At 39.8% G+C, this 17,072-nt stretch overlaps 1 protein-coding gene across 5 annotated transcripts in view; it reads right to left on the bottom strand.

Moving 5' to 3' along the window:
- Positions 1–17,072, bottom strand: part of SMARCA1 (SWI/SNF related, matrix associated, actin dependent regulator of chromatin, subfamily a, member 1) — a 117,388-nt gene that overhangs the window by 54,068 nt on the left and 46,248 nt on the right. For all 5 annotated transcript variants that reach the window (XM_031945209.1, XM_031945208.1, XM_031945206.1 and 2 more), the window contains 3 exons: positions 5,052–5,161; positions 4,000–4,226; positions 3,651–3,772 (listed from right to left, as the gene is read on the bottom strand). In XM_031945209.1, coding sequence (XP_031801069.1) covers positions 3,651–3,772; positions 4,000–4,226; positions 5,052–5,161 — 459 coding nt within the window. The remainder of the gene's footprint in view (positions 1–3,650; positions 3,773–3,999; positions 4,227–5,051; positions 5,162–17,072) is intronic.

Genomic DNA, 17,072 nt, shown 5'->3' on the forward strand with positions numbered 1-17,072 from the left:
CAGCTCCTTAGAGCTGATGGGCTCAAGATGTGAGAATGAGACATACATGGACCAGGGTGGGAACTGCTTTTATGTATGCCTGTGTATACCCGTCCTAAGGGTTGGGGTTTTTTCTATTTGTCTTATAAATTGTGTGGGGGGGGGGGTCAGATTTTTTCATGTGCAGCAAGATAAGTGTGTTAACATTTATTTAAGAAATTGAACATGTTTAACCCATACTGGATTACTTACTGTTTAACAGAGAAAGGGGGGGGGGAGTTGGGAGAAAAATTTGGAACACAAGGTTTTGCAATGGTGAATGCTGAAAATTGTCTTTGCATGGATTTTTAAAAATAAACAGCTATTATTTTAAAAAAGAAAAAAAGACATCCCTTCATATCCAACTCAAAAATAGATATTGATTGATAGGCAGACATATAGATAATAGACAGACACACTCAAATAAAATAAAATAACTTGATGGTCTACACTGCCCACCTCCCTAGAGTTGATGGGCCCAAGATGTGACATATATGGACCAGGGTGGGCACTTCTTTTGTATCTGCCTGTGTGTATCTGTCCTAATGGTTGGGGTTTTCTGTGTATCTCTCCAATTGTGGGGGTCAGATTTTTCATGTGCAGTATGATTAAGTGTAGAAATATTAATAGAAGAAATAGTATGTGTTTAACCCATACTGGATTACTTGATGTGTAATGGAGAAAGGTGGGGGGGGGGGGGGGGGAGAAAAGAGGGAGGAAAATTTGGAACACAAGATTTGCAAGGGTGAGTGCTAAAAACTCTCTTTGCATGGATTTGGAATAGAAAAAGCTAGTATTAAAATAAATTAATAAATAAGTTGGGGGTCAGGGTTGTGAGAAGGAAAGAAAACATTGAGTTTACTATTTGAAGAAAAAAAGAGAAAAGAAGAAAAAAGCTAAAAAAGCTTTAGCATTTGGGAATATGAAGCAAAGACAAAGGAAGAGGGGAGGCGGTTTCTGTCTAGGACTGCAAACAGGAGGTAAGAGATAAGTTGGGTAAGTGCTTTAGGCCATTCTGTGGAGAGCCTGGACACCAAGGTCACTGCTAATCTTGGTCCCAAGGGGTTCAGTGATAAAGAGTATTTCTCTGTCCATAGAGAGACCGTGGGATCTCCACCCTCTTGGCTGAAATGGTCTGTTTTTCTTTTTAATACGAAAGGATTCTACAGGAATGAGGGAATGATTAAAAAGAAACTATTATAAAACATAATAAAATATTGCTGAAGGCATAGAAAAAATAAAATTGTCAACGTGGGAAACTTTATCGGGCCTCAGCAGTAAGAGAGATGAGGAGCACCCACAGATTTGATTCAGTGGCCCAAGGTCATGCAACTAAGAAAGGTCACTGAGAAAGTCTTCACCCAAGATCTTCTCAATCCTAAACTCAGTATTCTATCCAATATACGAAACTGCTGCTTGAGAAAAAATGACTTTAAAGGACAACTATAGACTGATCAAAGTTACAGACAGAAAAGGAGGCTCACTGACAAAGTCATTCAAACATGCAGAGTCCACAGACAGGCGAGGAGCCCGATTAATGGAAGGCTGTGACAATGAAAGCAGATTCAAATCAAAGATCAGAGATCAGAGATACAAGTGGGAATTTTTTCCAAAAAAAAAAATGAACAAAAAGGACAATTGTAGAGCTAGAATTCGGGCACAACATAAGGTTTTTGCGACAGGATAGCTGGGACCTCTAGCTGTGATTTTATTAATATGGGGAATTTCTGTTTGCCAATGCAGGTTGACACTTTCTCTGAACTCACTGTCTTGTAGAGATGCCTAGAACACTGACCGGATGAGTGACTTACCCAGAATCCCACCATCAGTACGTTAAAGGTGACCCTTGAACTCATGTCTTCCCAGAAAAGACGGAGAAATTATGTCAAGTGGCTGTGAAATGATAATGGGAGATGAGAAAACTCCCATTGAACATCCTCAGTTTTCTCACTTAAATAAGAGAGTAGGTCCTCAGATGAGAGAGAGATGGGAGATGATGAGATGTGGAGGGGTTGAAGTGGGAAAAGAAGAGTAAGAGTGGTTTCTGTGAAGGATGATGAGATAGTCAATTTGAGAGGAACAAGAAGATGGCCTTGCTCCAGTGAGGGCCCAGTTGAAGCCAGATAACATGAATTTGTAATGTACCTCATCAGCCAGCTGTGACATTTCCTCTGGCTTGTGAGGAGGGCACAGGAAGTAGATTACAGAAATAATCCAGGGCTGAGGTCCAGCAAATAAAGCCCAAGTGAGAAAGCAGGGAAGGAATTTAAGAGCAGAGGATAATAGAGAAGTCACTGGCCATTGGGTTACACCAGGAAAGGAAAGAAAAGTGACGTCAGAACAGGGGTGATGGCCAGAGAAAGTACCAGGGAGTGGAGGAATGGGAGTCTTGAAAAAACAACTATAGGAAGGATGAAGAAAAGAGAGATGGAGAGAGAGGAATTTATGGTCAGAAAAATGTCAGAAGGATCCAAGAAAAAGGGATTCTTCTGCTTAGTTCTGTCTACATAATTATAGTTGGGTCATCTCTTAAAGTTTTGGTCCTGCTTATCTTTTTTAAAGAAAATTAACACTTTCACTCTGGTCTGGAAGCCATCACTGTCTTCACCACTTGTACATAAAACCTTCTTATAATAAAATTGATTCCCCATGAAAAAAAAATAAACCCTCTATGCAAGAGAGCTATTTCGATATTCTGATTTCATTCATTTAACACCATGACTCAAGTTTGCCCTTTTTTAATTTTTGGATTTCTGAAGAGTTTTGACTTAGCATTTATTTCTCTGCTGCTACCATATAATTGGCTTAATAATTGTTTGAGCAATGAGAATGACCTAAATCTAATGTTTTCTTCTAGAAAGGGCTGTCAAAAACAACAATAAACTTTACTTTTTAAAAGAAATGTTTCATATATGTAGCAGAATGGACAAAACCAAAAGGAATGTGTCATTTTCTAATCAGGGAATAGGGTAATAGCAAGATCCAGTGTGTGGTCTGCCCTAAGCGTGGCTGAACAGGAGAAAAGGAGAAGGTCCCAGGGATTAGGGAAGCTGAGGAAAATGGGAGTTTGAGGAACCACCGACATGGATATTAAAGTCCCTTAGCATAGCAATCTAAGGGCAAAAGCTAGGGAGGGAAAGGTGGCCATTTCACATGCTGAAACCCTTGAGAAATAAATGAGAATGATTAAGGGAGGCAAATAAATTACAGCCATTATAAGATGCACACAAACAGAGCATAGGAAAAGAAAATCAGAGCTAGAAGGGCAACAGAGCAAAGGAAAAGAATATCAGAGCTGGAAGGGCAACAGAGCAAAGGAAAAGAATATCAGAGCTAGAAGGAAGAGTTTAAGAGGGCATCCTCATTGTAGAGATGAGGCAACTGGACAAAAGAAGAGGTCACACAGCATATTTAGGGGCAGATGGAGGACAACCGAGGTCTTCCAGGATTTCTAGTTCCCACTACTGTGTCCACACCACTATTCAAAGTCCTAGAACAGCGAAAGATTAAATGTAACCAGTGAAAATAACAACATCATAAATGGAAATCCACTTCAAAGTGGAAAACACGAAGGGGAAAAAAACATTGCTTAATCAAGCTGTGAGGGTGGACACCTGCTTAACCTCTCTCACCTCTCTTTCCCCATGTGGTGTCTGTCCGTCTAGCCGACAGTACTCATAACCCCGCCACATGCAGTAATCCTCCAGGATATCCAGTAATCGTGTCATCTGGCTGAAAATGAGGACTCTTGACTCTAAACATTTTCAAAAAATAAAAACATGCAAAATTGAAAAGGTCATCTCAAAATAAGAACATGACATGCCAAACGAAAGAGCAAGAATACATCTTAAGTTGTTCAGAATCCAATTCAAAATGCATGTTGATGTTTTAAATTCATTAAACTTTATTCCAGGGACAAGAAAGGCTCAAAACTGGACAATGTTATTCCCATACAAAAGGTTCGCAAATAAATATTCTCACCCTGTTCTTTGAGTTTGGCCAGCAGTTTATCCAGTGCCACCATTTTACCACTGTTATTGACAATATGAGCATCAGTTGTATATGGTGGGCCAGGCTCAGCACCGTCAAACAGGTAGGGATGATTGCAACATTTTCGCAATTGCATGAGAATATTCAGCAGTCTCATTTTATCCGTCTTTCCAACTGAATTTAAAATATCAATATCTTTCATCAGAATTCGTGTGTACCTGTAATTTTGGAGGCACAATATAATTAAATGATTTAGTAAAAGGTTCGCTAATTCCATGAAGCAGCATTTCCTTAGTAGCTATTTTAAATTTCGTTTTAAAATAATGAGATTTCTATCAAGATTAAATTCAATCAGGAAAAAAAGGGCAAAGAAAAAAGAAAAGTTATGGGGAGACACGTATGGACTTGAACACAAAACTATTTTTCTATCATTTAAACCCATTTCTCCTTGCTTTAAATTCATCAATGAGAATGGAGATCCATTGGTAGCTAGGTGCTATAAAATGCTTTTTCTTATACTTGCATGAGGTTATCTAGTTCTAGGCCTTGGCTTCCCTCATTTGACCTAAACATCCTCAGTTCCTCCAATTGTCCTTCAGAGGTCATTAGCAATCTCTCAACCTTTTGCAAGTCAAAAGGGGATTAAAGGGCAGATCCACCACAATCACAAAAGCACCTCAGGGCTCATTTCTAATGTTCATTAAAATGAGACTGGATTCTTTTCTTAATGCCATTAAGCAATTGCTCTATCTTGCCAGTGGTTCATTAAGACTCTCTATTCCCTCTCAATTTCCTCCATATTTACACTTGGGTAATCATCTCACTCTCCACTTATGTAATGATAACCAGTTTTCTTCAACCTTAATAGAAAAGTTTCATGTCAAGCTTATTCTAAAATTTTAAAGCTGAATTTTATTTCTGGAAACAGAATATAAAACGTAAGTTATGAAATTAAAACAAAATTAAGACGCTACCAGGTAAAGTTCAAAGAGACAAAACTCTTTTAGACAAATATATGAACATTAAGTAAAATTAAAGCTTACCATTCTCTTTGCATCTTACTCAGGCCAAGGTAAATTTTTACTTCCTTTTTAGGAGGTAGAGTCCTTTCAACTTCAGCTTTTATACGCCGTAACAGAAATGGTTTTAAAACCTAAAGTGTGAAATTTTTCATGAAAGTTTATAAGACATTTAATACAACAAGTTATATATATTTACATGATTTTAACCAACATTCTAATTGTGAATTTTCCTGTTCTAAAGTTTAGGGCAGCATGTGACAGGCCAACAGCGGTTGTTTAGGTATGCCCTCCGGCAATCAAGCCTCATATTACTGCTGGGATTTACCCATCCAGAACCAGTGGGCCAAATGAAAGTCTCCTGATCACAGTGTCCCACTCCAAATAGCATATCCTGACTATAGGACATCCCTAGATCCACAGTATTAAAGAATAAGCAATTGGGAAGCCTCCAAGGAGATCTTGAGCTACAGAAGTACTGGTAAATATGAGTAGGGGAATACAGTGAAAATAAGATAATTCATTAGGAGACTTTGGAATGAATCTCACTTCATACTAGATAGATATTTAACCCTTACTTTTCTGTATATCAGATAAACAAATCACTATAAGAGAGTAATATCTCATGCACCAGTGGTTCTCAGACTTTTATTCTCAGTATCTTTATACTTTAAAAATCATTGATGATCTGGTTTTGTTTCTGTGGGTTAGAGTTACAGATATTTACTTTATTAGAAATAAAAACAAATTTGGAATTTTGGATTTTCTGGATCGTACTTTGAGAAGTACTGAAATACCCTACCTATTTCAAAAGAGTTGTTGTAGGTGAAGCCCCAAAAGAAATGTGAGAATATTATTTGTTATCCCGAACCATAGTAGGTCCCAGAAAACTAGTCAAATCCTGAGCTTAACTGGGGTTCTACTCCAAAAATGAGATGACCAGACAAAGTCAAAAGTTTCCCAGTGGATGATTTAGTTGAGGAGCTTCTCTAGGAAATGCTCAGAGATCCCAAGGATCTAGACTGAAATAAGAGAATTAGTAAACCTAGATTAGAATGGGGGAGAAAGAAGTTGCAAATGACCTGCCTGCTCTAGATAATACATACTCAAGACCATTGTGGATGGGATCATAAAAACTCTGCTTACAACTAATAATATAACATCACCTCCAGGCATTCAAAAGCTAACCCTTTTGACTAAAAGCTAACAAATTTGACTATATATATAAAATCACATAAAATCTCCTTTTAACTTCACCTTTATCTCCTCCTGGGAAAGAGAGAATGCAAGTCTCATCAATCCTACTTTTACAGATTAAGAAACTTGAGTCAGGGAATGGGCAAAAATAACAGTATCACACAACTGGCTAAAAGCAAAATCTCCTGACTCCTAGTCTGACCTTCTTTCTACTAGTAAGTTGGGGAATACAAGTATGTACCAGCTGCTCTCCGAGCAGATGGCTAATGGCTTCTCTCATAGTGATGAGCTACCTTGTGTACATGTAGCCTTTGGCACATATCCCATAAGTCATCAGACCTTTAGTTCCATAATGTCACCAGTCCTGATTATTAAGAGTTCCAATTTTTCATTGTAAAATCATGAATTAACTTGAAACAAATCATGAGGACCTTTCCAGGTTTTGTTACTTCCAAAAAAAATGAAGAAAGAACTTGACATTTAGTAGGACAAAGGACCGGTATCAAGCCTTAGACTAAAGAGGTAAAAAATTTAGTTTGAGATCATTCTGCCTGGCTTTTACTTGCTGGATATGACTAAAGGAATGTCAGTTCACGTTAATCAAGGAGAGGCTTTCTAGTCATTTCATCATAGAAGACCAGAGATGGGATAAGTGACAGGTAGCCTTGAAGAGTAGAAGACAACAAGCCGGTGGCAGGGAGAAACAGATACATGGAGATCAACAAAGACATTCTCTCTCCTGGTGGCACCAGAGAATGCTGCTGCCCTTCCAGTCATATTCCCTGGCTCCACAAAGCCAATTCTCCCACTGATGATATATACAGAGATATTTATTTGGGGGAAAAGTGTGCCCCAAGTTTACAAATGGAATGTTCTATCGTTATTCTTATTATTGCATGCTATACTTCTTATCATGCTTTTCAACTAAATGTCATTACTTTGGACTAACTTTCTGTGGCTGCCTAGGAAAAGTAAACATATCAATCTGTAAGGACTAATAAAAGATATGGTTTCCAGTAAAGGTGGACCCACGGAGTCCCTTGAACTGAATTTTCTGGGAATTTAACAAATGAAAGGGGCTTCCTGAGGTCCTACATTGTGGGGAAATAAATTGGGATATCCCTTTGAAATACCTGCAAGGATGGTGTAAAAAAATAAATCACAATTCAACAAGAATATTAAGTAATATAGTAATAATAATAAGTAATAACTCAATAGTAATAGCTACCATTTTTATATTGCTTTAAGGTTTGCAAAATGTTTAACAAAGCTTATTTCATTTGATTCTCACAATCCTGGATGGTACTAGTACTAGTATTAGTACTAGTACTAGTACTAGTACCATCTATTACTATCTCCATTTGACAGATGAGAATACTAAGGTACACAAGAGAGGAAGAAAAAACTGATAAAATGCTTACTACATACCAGGGCCTGTGTTAAACACTTAACAAAGAGTCTCTCATTTGATTCCCACAATAACCCTGGGAAGTTATTAGCACAAGAAGCAGAAATGGACAAAGGCTAAGTGATATGCTCAGGATGACACAACCAGGAAGGGTCTGAGATGAGATAGCCCTAGATGACCTATCGCTGCCCCACCTTTCCGCCTCAACCGTCCAGTAATCCAAGGAGTACTGAACTAAGTACTAAGTAAGAGGGAGCCAACAGATACTTGTATGTTTGTGTTACTAAGTTCATGCTGAGTGTCCATCCTGTGAGCCACTCAATTGCTTGACCTGGTGTGACCACCAAGCTTTCATGAGTTCCCCCTCTAGAAGAATCCAATCTGCCTTAGAAAAAACTGTTCTGTTTATAAAGGAACACAGATATAAGAGAATGTCTCCTCAGGTCTTGGACTATTTGAGTCACTTTTATTGAGATTTTATAATCCCAATATATACACTACATAAAAAAACCCTGTTTTATCATTGAGAGGTTTATTGATTTGTGTAGCATCACACAGATAATACGTATCTGAGGAGGGATTTGATCTCAGGGCTTTCTGACTCCAGGCTTGACAGGCTATTCACTGAGCCACTTCGCTGCCATTTCCAAACCCCCTTATACCTGACAGGGTCCCAGTTATTTGACAGCAGTTAGTTTGTCCGAGGAAACAAAAGGAAACACACACAAGACAATCCACTTCAAATCACAGCCTCAACGTGTTGAAACCTTGGAGCTCTTTCAGGGAATCTGACCCAAAATGAGATCTGCAGCTTTGGGACCTTTCTTGTAGATATTCTACAGGACTGAGAGTGGTAGAACGGTACCGCTCAACAAGAGCTGACAAAGGGGTCAAATCTCATCATTTCCTGTCTGTGTGACCTGGGACAATCCCTTCCCCTCCCTGAGTCCCAGTTTCCAATTCCTACAAATGAGGGAGTTAAACTAGATGGCCTCTAAGATCCTCATTGCTCTAAGTCAAAGCTTCTCAAATTATGGTTTGCAACCAGCTATGGGGACTCATAACTGAATTCAGGGATCATGATATCATGATTTATTATCAGTAAATGTTTGATTTGAATGTCTCTCTTATATACCAAAATACACAAGGCCATGTAAAAATCTCTCAGGTAAAAAGGGTCACGAATGGAAAAAGTTTCAAAAAGCTTACTTTAAGTCAATAAGCATATATATAACTGGGAACAAAAGGGAAAAATCTAGCCAGGCCACAAAGACAAAGGAGGATGGGAACGTTGGAAAACAATGGGGAAGATAATTTAAAAGTGTTTTGCAAGTCTTGAAGCATGGTATAAATGATACTTCTTCTTATTAATACAACAGTGGGGAATAAGTAGGAATTAGGGAGGATGTGTGAGGCCTTCCATGTGAAAGAAGTTACCGGGAGCACTGTGAACAATGGACAGAGGTGTCACATGTTGCAGTCAGTAGCTCCCGTTGTCATAACAACAGTAATCCCACACCTCCAGATGTTAAAGCTAGGGATGGAACCCACGCTATTAGGCTAACAGTGCTACTGAGGGTGAACAGAACTGAGAAGCTGGGATTGCTACAGAAAGTGTTGAACTTCATGGCCTCAATTGTTGCGTGACTGGTGTCCAGAGCACCAGATAGTTTGAAAGCAGCAGAAAGTCACATAGGACAAGAAGTAAGGGAATGACTCCTGAGGACTTGTCTCTTGGGGGGGAATGATGCCTTCTCATTGAAACAATGGAATTAGTCACAGCAGTGGAATGGGGTGCTAGAGCAAATGGTACCCAGTTCCACCCATGGCACCAATAAACAGTGAAGCCCAAGGACATCTGGGGCAAAAGACAATCCCTGAGTTAGTGGGGAGCAGATTCTCCTACCCCAGCACGCTGATGGATGTCTCTAAGATGTGTGAGACTTGTATCTGATGTATACACAACAAAAGCCAGTAGCCGATTTCTCTTGTGCAAGAGAATTGTACAAATATGCTTCTACATATTGGCTTTAACATATATTTTAACATGTAGAATATAATATATATTGGATTGCTGGCCAGCTAGGGAAGAGGATGGGAGGAAGGAGGGGACAATCTGAAACACGAGGTTATGCAAGGGTCAATGTTGACAAATTATCAGTGCATAGATTTTGAAAATAAAAAGCTTTAAAAAAAATTTTTAAAAAAGCTAGCACCCTGCATTGCATTCTGGCGTGGGGGGAGAGAAGTACCAGCAGTGATTAGGATTGGAGACCATTCTAGAAAAGAAAAGAGAGGGACAATAAAGGCACCATCCTGGTGGTGGCAGGTGATGGACACCAGTAGACCCAACCAGGCTCTGGGAAGCTTCTCCAGCCATTGGGGTGCGATGGGACAGGTTTGTCTCTGTATATGGCCTCCCTGCTAGGAGCCACTCTGATCATGAGAGAGTCTTTGCAATTACCCAATAGGGTACGGCAAGAATCCTGACAGTTAAGAATCACGACTTCCTCTCCTCAGGGACACTCAAGGCCTGAACGCTACTTTTACTCTAGCACCCCATTCCCCTGCTGTGACTAATTCCATTGTTTCTACAAGGGGGCATTGTTCCCCCTAAGGGACAAACCTGGGGTCCTTAGGGGTGATGAGAGGATGAAGAAATCGGGTGTTGGTATCCACTACAAGATAATTGCAATCAACCAAATCTGCCAGCTACAGGAAGGTCCCTATTTAGATAGTGGGACAGGCAGGAAGCCAGAGAGTGCCCCGTTTTACCCTAATAATGTTGAATTGAAAGGCAATGAGAGTAAACCAGGACCTCCAGCATGAGCTGGAGTGAGGATGCTAACAGGAAGCCTGGGCCAAACAAAGCACAAGGATCAATCCTATTAGGCTCGTGACAGAGCTTATATCCGAGGCTTCAAGAAGGAAAGGGAGAAGTCATTCCCCATGTAGCTAATTAATGGAGCATACTGGAATACGTGCTTCATGGGCAAACACAGATTGGGTCACCACGGGCTGGATAGGATTTAAGGTTTTGCTGAGCAATAAGCTCTGATTGCTAATGTTAGGCATTCATACACGCACATTCAATACCCATTATATACCAGGTGTCATAGAGAAACTAAAACATAACTGTCTCTGACTAATCAGGGATAGGGTAATAGTAACTGAAAGGGAAAGCAAGGAAGGGAGCGCGATCAGAAGAGGCTTCCTGTAAAAGGAAGCCTGGAAAGTGGCACCTTGAGTGTGCAACCCTGGGCAAGGCATTTAACCTGTGGTTGCCTCAGCCTCCACATTTATTAAATGGGGATCATAAGAGCACCTACTTTCCAACAATGCAATGAAGATCAAATGAAATAACAATTGTAAATGGCTCTATCAGTCTTAAAGTGCTCTATCAATGCGAGCTATTATTATTACTATTGTAAAGAGGTAGAGGAGAACTTGTGCAACGGGCGTCCTCTGCTGCTATTACCCATAAGCTGCAGGTTTCCGCATCTGGTCTATATATCTCTTCATGACTGACCGTCTTGTGATGTTATCATGCTTTGTACTGTGTAGGAATTGGGATGCTTAGTTTAACACAGGTGATGCTGTCACGTACTATAAAGGAAGGCTCAAAATTCTGTTGCTTGTGTGCCCTATTGACAACTGTGTGAAGTTTTAGGGTAAAGGCCACATGTGTGAATTGGACTATATGGTTGAGAAGATCACCTGGGACTTACTAATCAATTTATGTTACTTTTATAATATGTGTTGGCTTGGGCTGAATATTTATTAGTGGTAGAACACAGCAAGAAAACAAGGCTAATTTTTATGGCCCAAGTACATCATCAAAACCAGAAGAGTCTAAAGTTAACAAATAGAGCCCTAATAAGGGAGGACTATGAGCCAAGTAGGAAGAGAAAAATGGCTTCCTTTACTTACTCTCAGTCCAGATTTATTTACCAATTCAGAGAGGATTGGGAAATTTCTAAACGCAAGTGAAACAGCTGTCTGGGACAAAGTTATCTGATGCTATGATTCAGCACCAGAAAAGAGAACCGAAGGGAGAGACAATATTGTCCTGGTGGTACCTGGCCTGGGTGAGCTGGGGTTTTGTTAGATGGGTGTGGTGGCTACAGTCTTTGACTGTGATTACAGAATCTTGAACTTACCCTAATTAGGAAGAAGCATTCTGTCACTGTATTCTAGGACCTAGCTTCTCAAACTGTGAGTTGAGACCCTATATGGGGTTTCAGAACTGATATGGGGGGGGTACCAAATTACGATTTATTTTCAGCAAGTGTTTGATTTGTATACTTATATGCAAAGGGTTATGTAAAAAACTTCCCTGGCAAAAAAGGAGCATGAGTGGAAAAAGTTTAAGAGTTCTAACCTTAGAGCCTGGAGCTGAAAAAGTTGGTAGATGGTCCTAAAGATGATCAAGCCCAAAAGGCAAGTAGAATGAGTAAAAAGGAAGAGAGAAATAACGTCCAGTGAGCAAACACAATGTGGCGCTCAAGCACGGTCCCAGAAAAGCAGCACAATGACATGACCAGAGGACAAGAGGGAGCCATACATATAATAACAGAGAGGTCAGAGTTGTGTTGTCCTGACCTCCCACGTTTCCTCTGTGTGTTACCTCGGACGAGCACCTCACCTATATGTATGCCCTGTTCAGCCATTCTTCCTCTTGAGAAAGTATTTGGGGGAGGGCGTGAGAATGTTCTAAGTGGACTTGCTTACTGTGCTAGCTCATTAATTCTTTTGCTTCAAATTGAACTAACTGTAACTCCAGAGAATCTCTGGAGGGATGAGCAAATTGAGAGCGGATCAGAAGTTACTATGGATTGCTGAAAACAGGAGAACAGCTACAAGGCTAACCAGGATGCAGTAATAGCTCTGAAGGGGTAAGGACAAAGGTTAGGACTACATGGAGAAGTCCAGTTGATAAAAGGTGATAAGTGACTGTAAAAGTTTTAATCAAGTGCCTGTGATTGAGCTATAAATGTCCACAGTGCTTCAAAGAAACAAGCCTGAAAATCTAGACCATTATGGAGAGAAGGGGAAGGTGTGGATGACATGCAAGGGGGTGTAATGTTCGTATTTCTGCTACAGCAGAGAGCCTGTGCTCCAAGTTTAGGCTGGTCTCTCTCACAGAGAAGGCAATGAGTCTCATCTTCCTCACACCTCTCCCCATTCACAGTTGTTGGGGAGGATGAGACTCCTGAAGGAAAAAAAGTAAAGCTTCCATGGGAAAGCCATCTGAGAAGGAATATGGGAGATGTTGTCAAGATTGAGATAACCGAGAATTATAAAGTATTATTACACAGAAGAGAAGGGGGAAGGAATGAGCACCTGTACAATTAGGGCTTAAAAATAGGACCTTCCTTGGAACAGCTAGATGGTACAGTGCATTCAGGAGGAACTGAGTTCAAATCCTGACTCAGACACTTAGTGCTTCCTAGCTGCGTGACTCTAGGCAAGTCACTTAACCTTAATTACCTTGTCCAAAAAGAAACAAACAAACAAAAAAACAACAAAAACAAAAACAACAACCAAAAAAAAAAAAATAGGACTTTGCTAAAGAGGAGAACTACATGCTTTGAGAAGGAAAAAGCTGCCTGAATCACAGGAGCAATCTGATCACGGTCCAGCAGGGGGCAGAGGAAGAAGAAAAAAATAGTTACTGACACCCTGGCTCAGGGGTATTAAGACAGCTATTTGTCAGCTGACTCAATAACAACAATAGGGCTCTGTTATCTTCCTGAGGCGTCTATTAAGGATTTAACAGGAAAGTTCCTTCTCAAGATTCATAAAATTGAGGACAACTACCCAATTCCAGCAATTTTCCTAGGTATAAATGACACTTCCTGAAGGAACATCAAAAATAATACTGAACATTATGGCTGAGAAAATGAAGTCCAAGGTTGGAAAAAAAGAAAAACTTGTTTGGGCAGTGAACAGCTGGCCAAGAAGATGATGTCTGAGAATAGGATCTAGATTTCAAGAGCAGTGCTTACAGTACAAGACTGAGAAATAACGGCCAGAGATAGAGAACACCTAACAAAGGTTGACAATAATGTATTTACCAGGAATCTTGCAATTCTAATCAAATGGGCTTGAAATTAAAAAAGAGAAAGGAAAGAAAAAACTGTCATATATACATATATACATGTATACACACACACACACACACACACACACATACACACAAGTTAGATAATGTAGAGTAGAAGTGTCATACTCACATTGGAATCCAATTGGGAAAAGTTTAATAAAATACAATACAACATAGACAATGTTAATTTCAGGTTTTCTAAGTCACCACCTGGCCCTCAGGGATCCATTTCTATGTAAGTATGACACCTCTGCTATAGAGTATCCCAAAAAACATTTAAGACTAGAAACTGAGGTACTCAGAAATCCACAGAAGACAGAATCCAAAAATAAAACTAGTAGGAAAATGTGCAACCTCAAATGTCTACATCCAAATAACCAAAGTTCAGGCAACAATGACCCAATGGAACAAATTTGACCTCATAGTTATTACTAAGACTTAGAGGGATGAATCCTATAACTGGATTATGGCTCTCTGTCCAAAAGTAAGAAATGGTGCATCATGTTTAATCTATAGCAGATTGCTTTCTGTCTTGGATAGGATAAAGTTTGGAACAAAGGTTTTGCAAAGGTGAATGTTGAAAATTATCTTTGCATCTATTTGGAAAATAAAATACAATTTTTAAAAATGGTTCATAACATTGCACACCAAGAAGGTACAAGCATGCGAGGAAATGCAGAAACCAGAGCAGAGAAGCAGAAAGGAGAATTTGTGTAAAAATCAAAGCAAAGAGAAACAGAAGTGATTTGATCATTGGAGTGTATTGCAGACAACCTACAAATAAATGTAAAAATAGGTCAGCAGTTTAAGAAGTAGATCATAAGACTGACAAAGGTATGAAAAAATAGTGATAGGGGACTAGTTCATAACTTGACTTGTCTTAATTACTTCCTCCTTTTAAAGTGGAAGAACCAACAAGGAAAAATTCCATTCTGAACCTTGTTCTTCCTAACAGAGAAATCCAGGAAAATTCTAGCATAAAACCCCTCAAGAGATAGTAGGCAAACATTTAGAATGGGAAGGGACTGTGACAATGAGCCAATAAGGCTTCAAGTACACAATCTAACCAGATTTCCTCTATTGACAGGATGACTTTAAAAGTAGTATGGTACAGTGGTTGGAGAACCAGCATTGAAATTCAAGTCTTGACTCCAATGTGTGCTGGGTATGTCACACCAAATAAAACATTTTACCAGTTGGTACTTTACACAACTCCACTAAAACTAAAAATCAGAGAAAGTGCCAACCTTCACCACTAGAGGGAGTTCCCTTATCTGAGTTTTGTACATTAAAGAAAATTCAGATAAAGTCCCATCAAATTAAGAGATGTGGGGAACACAATGCATGTGGCTTCTCTCTAGTTTTTAGCAGAGATTTGGGTAACATCTTCTGCTATTCTTATGAAGATGGGGAGAAAATAGGTTAGACCAGGGGTCCTCAAACTTTTTAAATAGGGGGCCAGTTCACTGTCCCTCAGACTGTGGGAGGGCTGGACTATAGTAAAAACAAAAACTTTGTTTTGTGGGCCTTTAAATAAAGAAACTTCATAGCCCTGGGTGAGGGGGAGAATCGTCCTCAGCTGCCGCATCTGGCCCAAGGGCCCTAGTTTGAGGACCCCTGGGTTAGACACTTAATACAATCAGCAGGATTCAGAATTGGTTAGATGGCCATACGAAAAGAATGGCAGTTAAAGGCTGGTTAGATGTCCAGATGGTAGAAGGACCCCTGGGAATCTGTACTTAGACTTATGACATTAACATTTTTATCAGTAACTCGGATAAAGGCAGAGATGATATGATCTGCAGATCTACAAACAACACAGAACTGGAAGGGATGTTTTAACACTCAGGATGGCAGAATTCGGATCCAAAAGGATCTTCATAGGCTAAAGTACTTGAGTGATCTACTGAGATGAAATTTAATTTTAAAATCTGTATTCTTGCACTTGAGTACCAAAAAAATCAACGTCACAAGTAAAGGTCAGGGAAAGCATGGATAGGCAGCAATTGTCTTGAAAAAGATGTGAGGGTTTTAGTGGACTACAAGCTATCTGTTATGAGTCAATCTGTTATGATGTAGAAGCCAAATGAGCTAATGCAACCATGGGCTACATTTAGAGGCATCAAGTTTCCAGGATTAAGGAACTGAAAGTCCCCTTATAACCGTCCTCCTCAGAACTCATCTGGAGTATTGTGGAACCATGGTCCAACAAGGACATTGCTAAGGGGGAACGTATGCAGAGAAGGGCGCCCAGAATAGTGAAGAAGGCCCTTGAATTCATTCTATATAAGGAGCTGGGTATGTTTAGCCTGAACAAGAGAAAATTAAGGGATTTATGCCAGTTACATTCAAGGATCCAAAGGACTATCATGTAAAGAAGATGAAGATCTGGCCTCTCTGGGGGCCCCAGAGGGCAAAACTAGTAGCAGAAACTACAAAGTTTAACATCAGGAAAAGGTTCCTAACAATTAAAGGTGACACAAAGAGGAATGGACTGCCTTGAGAAATGATAGGGTCACCTTCCCCGGGGTCTTCTACCAACAGCTAGCCACCAATTTGGCAGGTATGTCACAATGGGGATTCCATTTCTGTAAGGGTTGGACTTGACAACCATGGAGGTCCCTTAAGACTTTCAAATTCTGTGATTCTGAAAATCGATCAGTAGGGTGCTCATGAGCTGGGTTTCTGAATGGATATCAAGCCACAGAATACCCTGAGCTTGGGGGTTGGGGGGGAGAGGTTCTTCAAGGGGCCCCATGTGCTCCACACATAGAGAAGATGAGAATCATTTTAGAGTGAACAGAGACAGAAGTTCTGGCTCTGGGATGTCACTGAGGAAACTTTCTACCAATGCAAGTCGTCATCATCTTGGCCAATTGGGTCTTGGAGAGTGAGTCGGCCTTTCAAAACTTAAGTGACTTGCCCAGGGGCACACAGCCAGGAGCTCTCAGAGGTAGGGCTTAAACCTGGGTTTTCCTGACTCTGACTGAGGTCAGCTCTATTCTCTATTTAGGGAACTATATTAGACACTCAGGAGTTGATGGTACAAAATGGATTGGATAGGAAATCAACCAAGTGGGAAAGAGAGACAGCCTGGTCAGAAGAGACTGGAGTGTCCTAAACAGGCATCCATGACAGTCTGACACTTGAGGAAACCAATGTATGGATTTTGTGTTCAGGTTAAGATTTATTCTATTCTATCTCTATGAAAAGGAAAAGTTGTTAATCTTTTTTTACTAGTAAAAAAATAATTTTTACTAAATTATTAAGTAATTTACTAAATTACTTTTAGATTTACTAATCTTTAGTAAAAGATTACTAAACCTTTTTTACT

This window comes from Sarcophilus harrisii, chromosome X (genome assembly GCF_902635505.1).
Source record: "Sarcophilus harrisii chromosome X, mSarHar1.11, whole genome shotgun sequence".
NCBI lineage: Eukaryota > Metazoa > Chordata > Mammalia > Dasyuromorphia > Dasyuridae > Sarcophilus > Sarcophilus harrisii.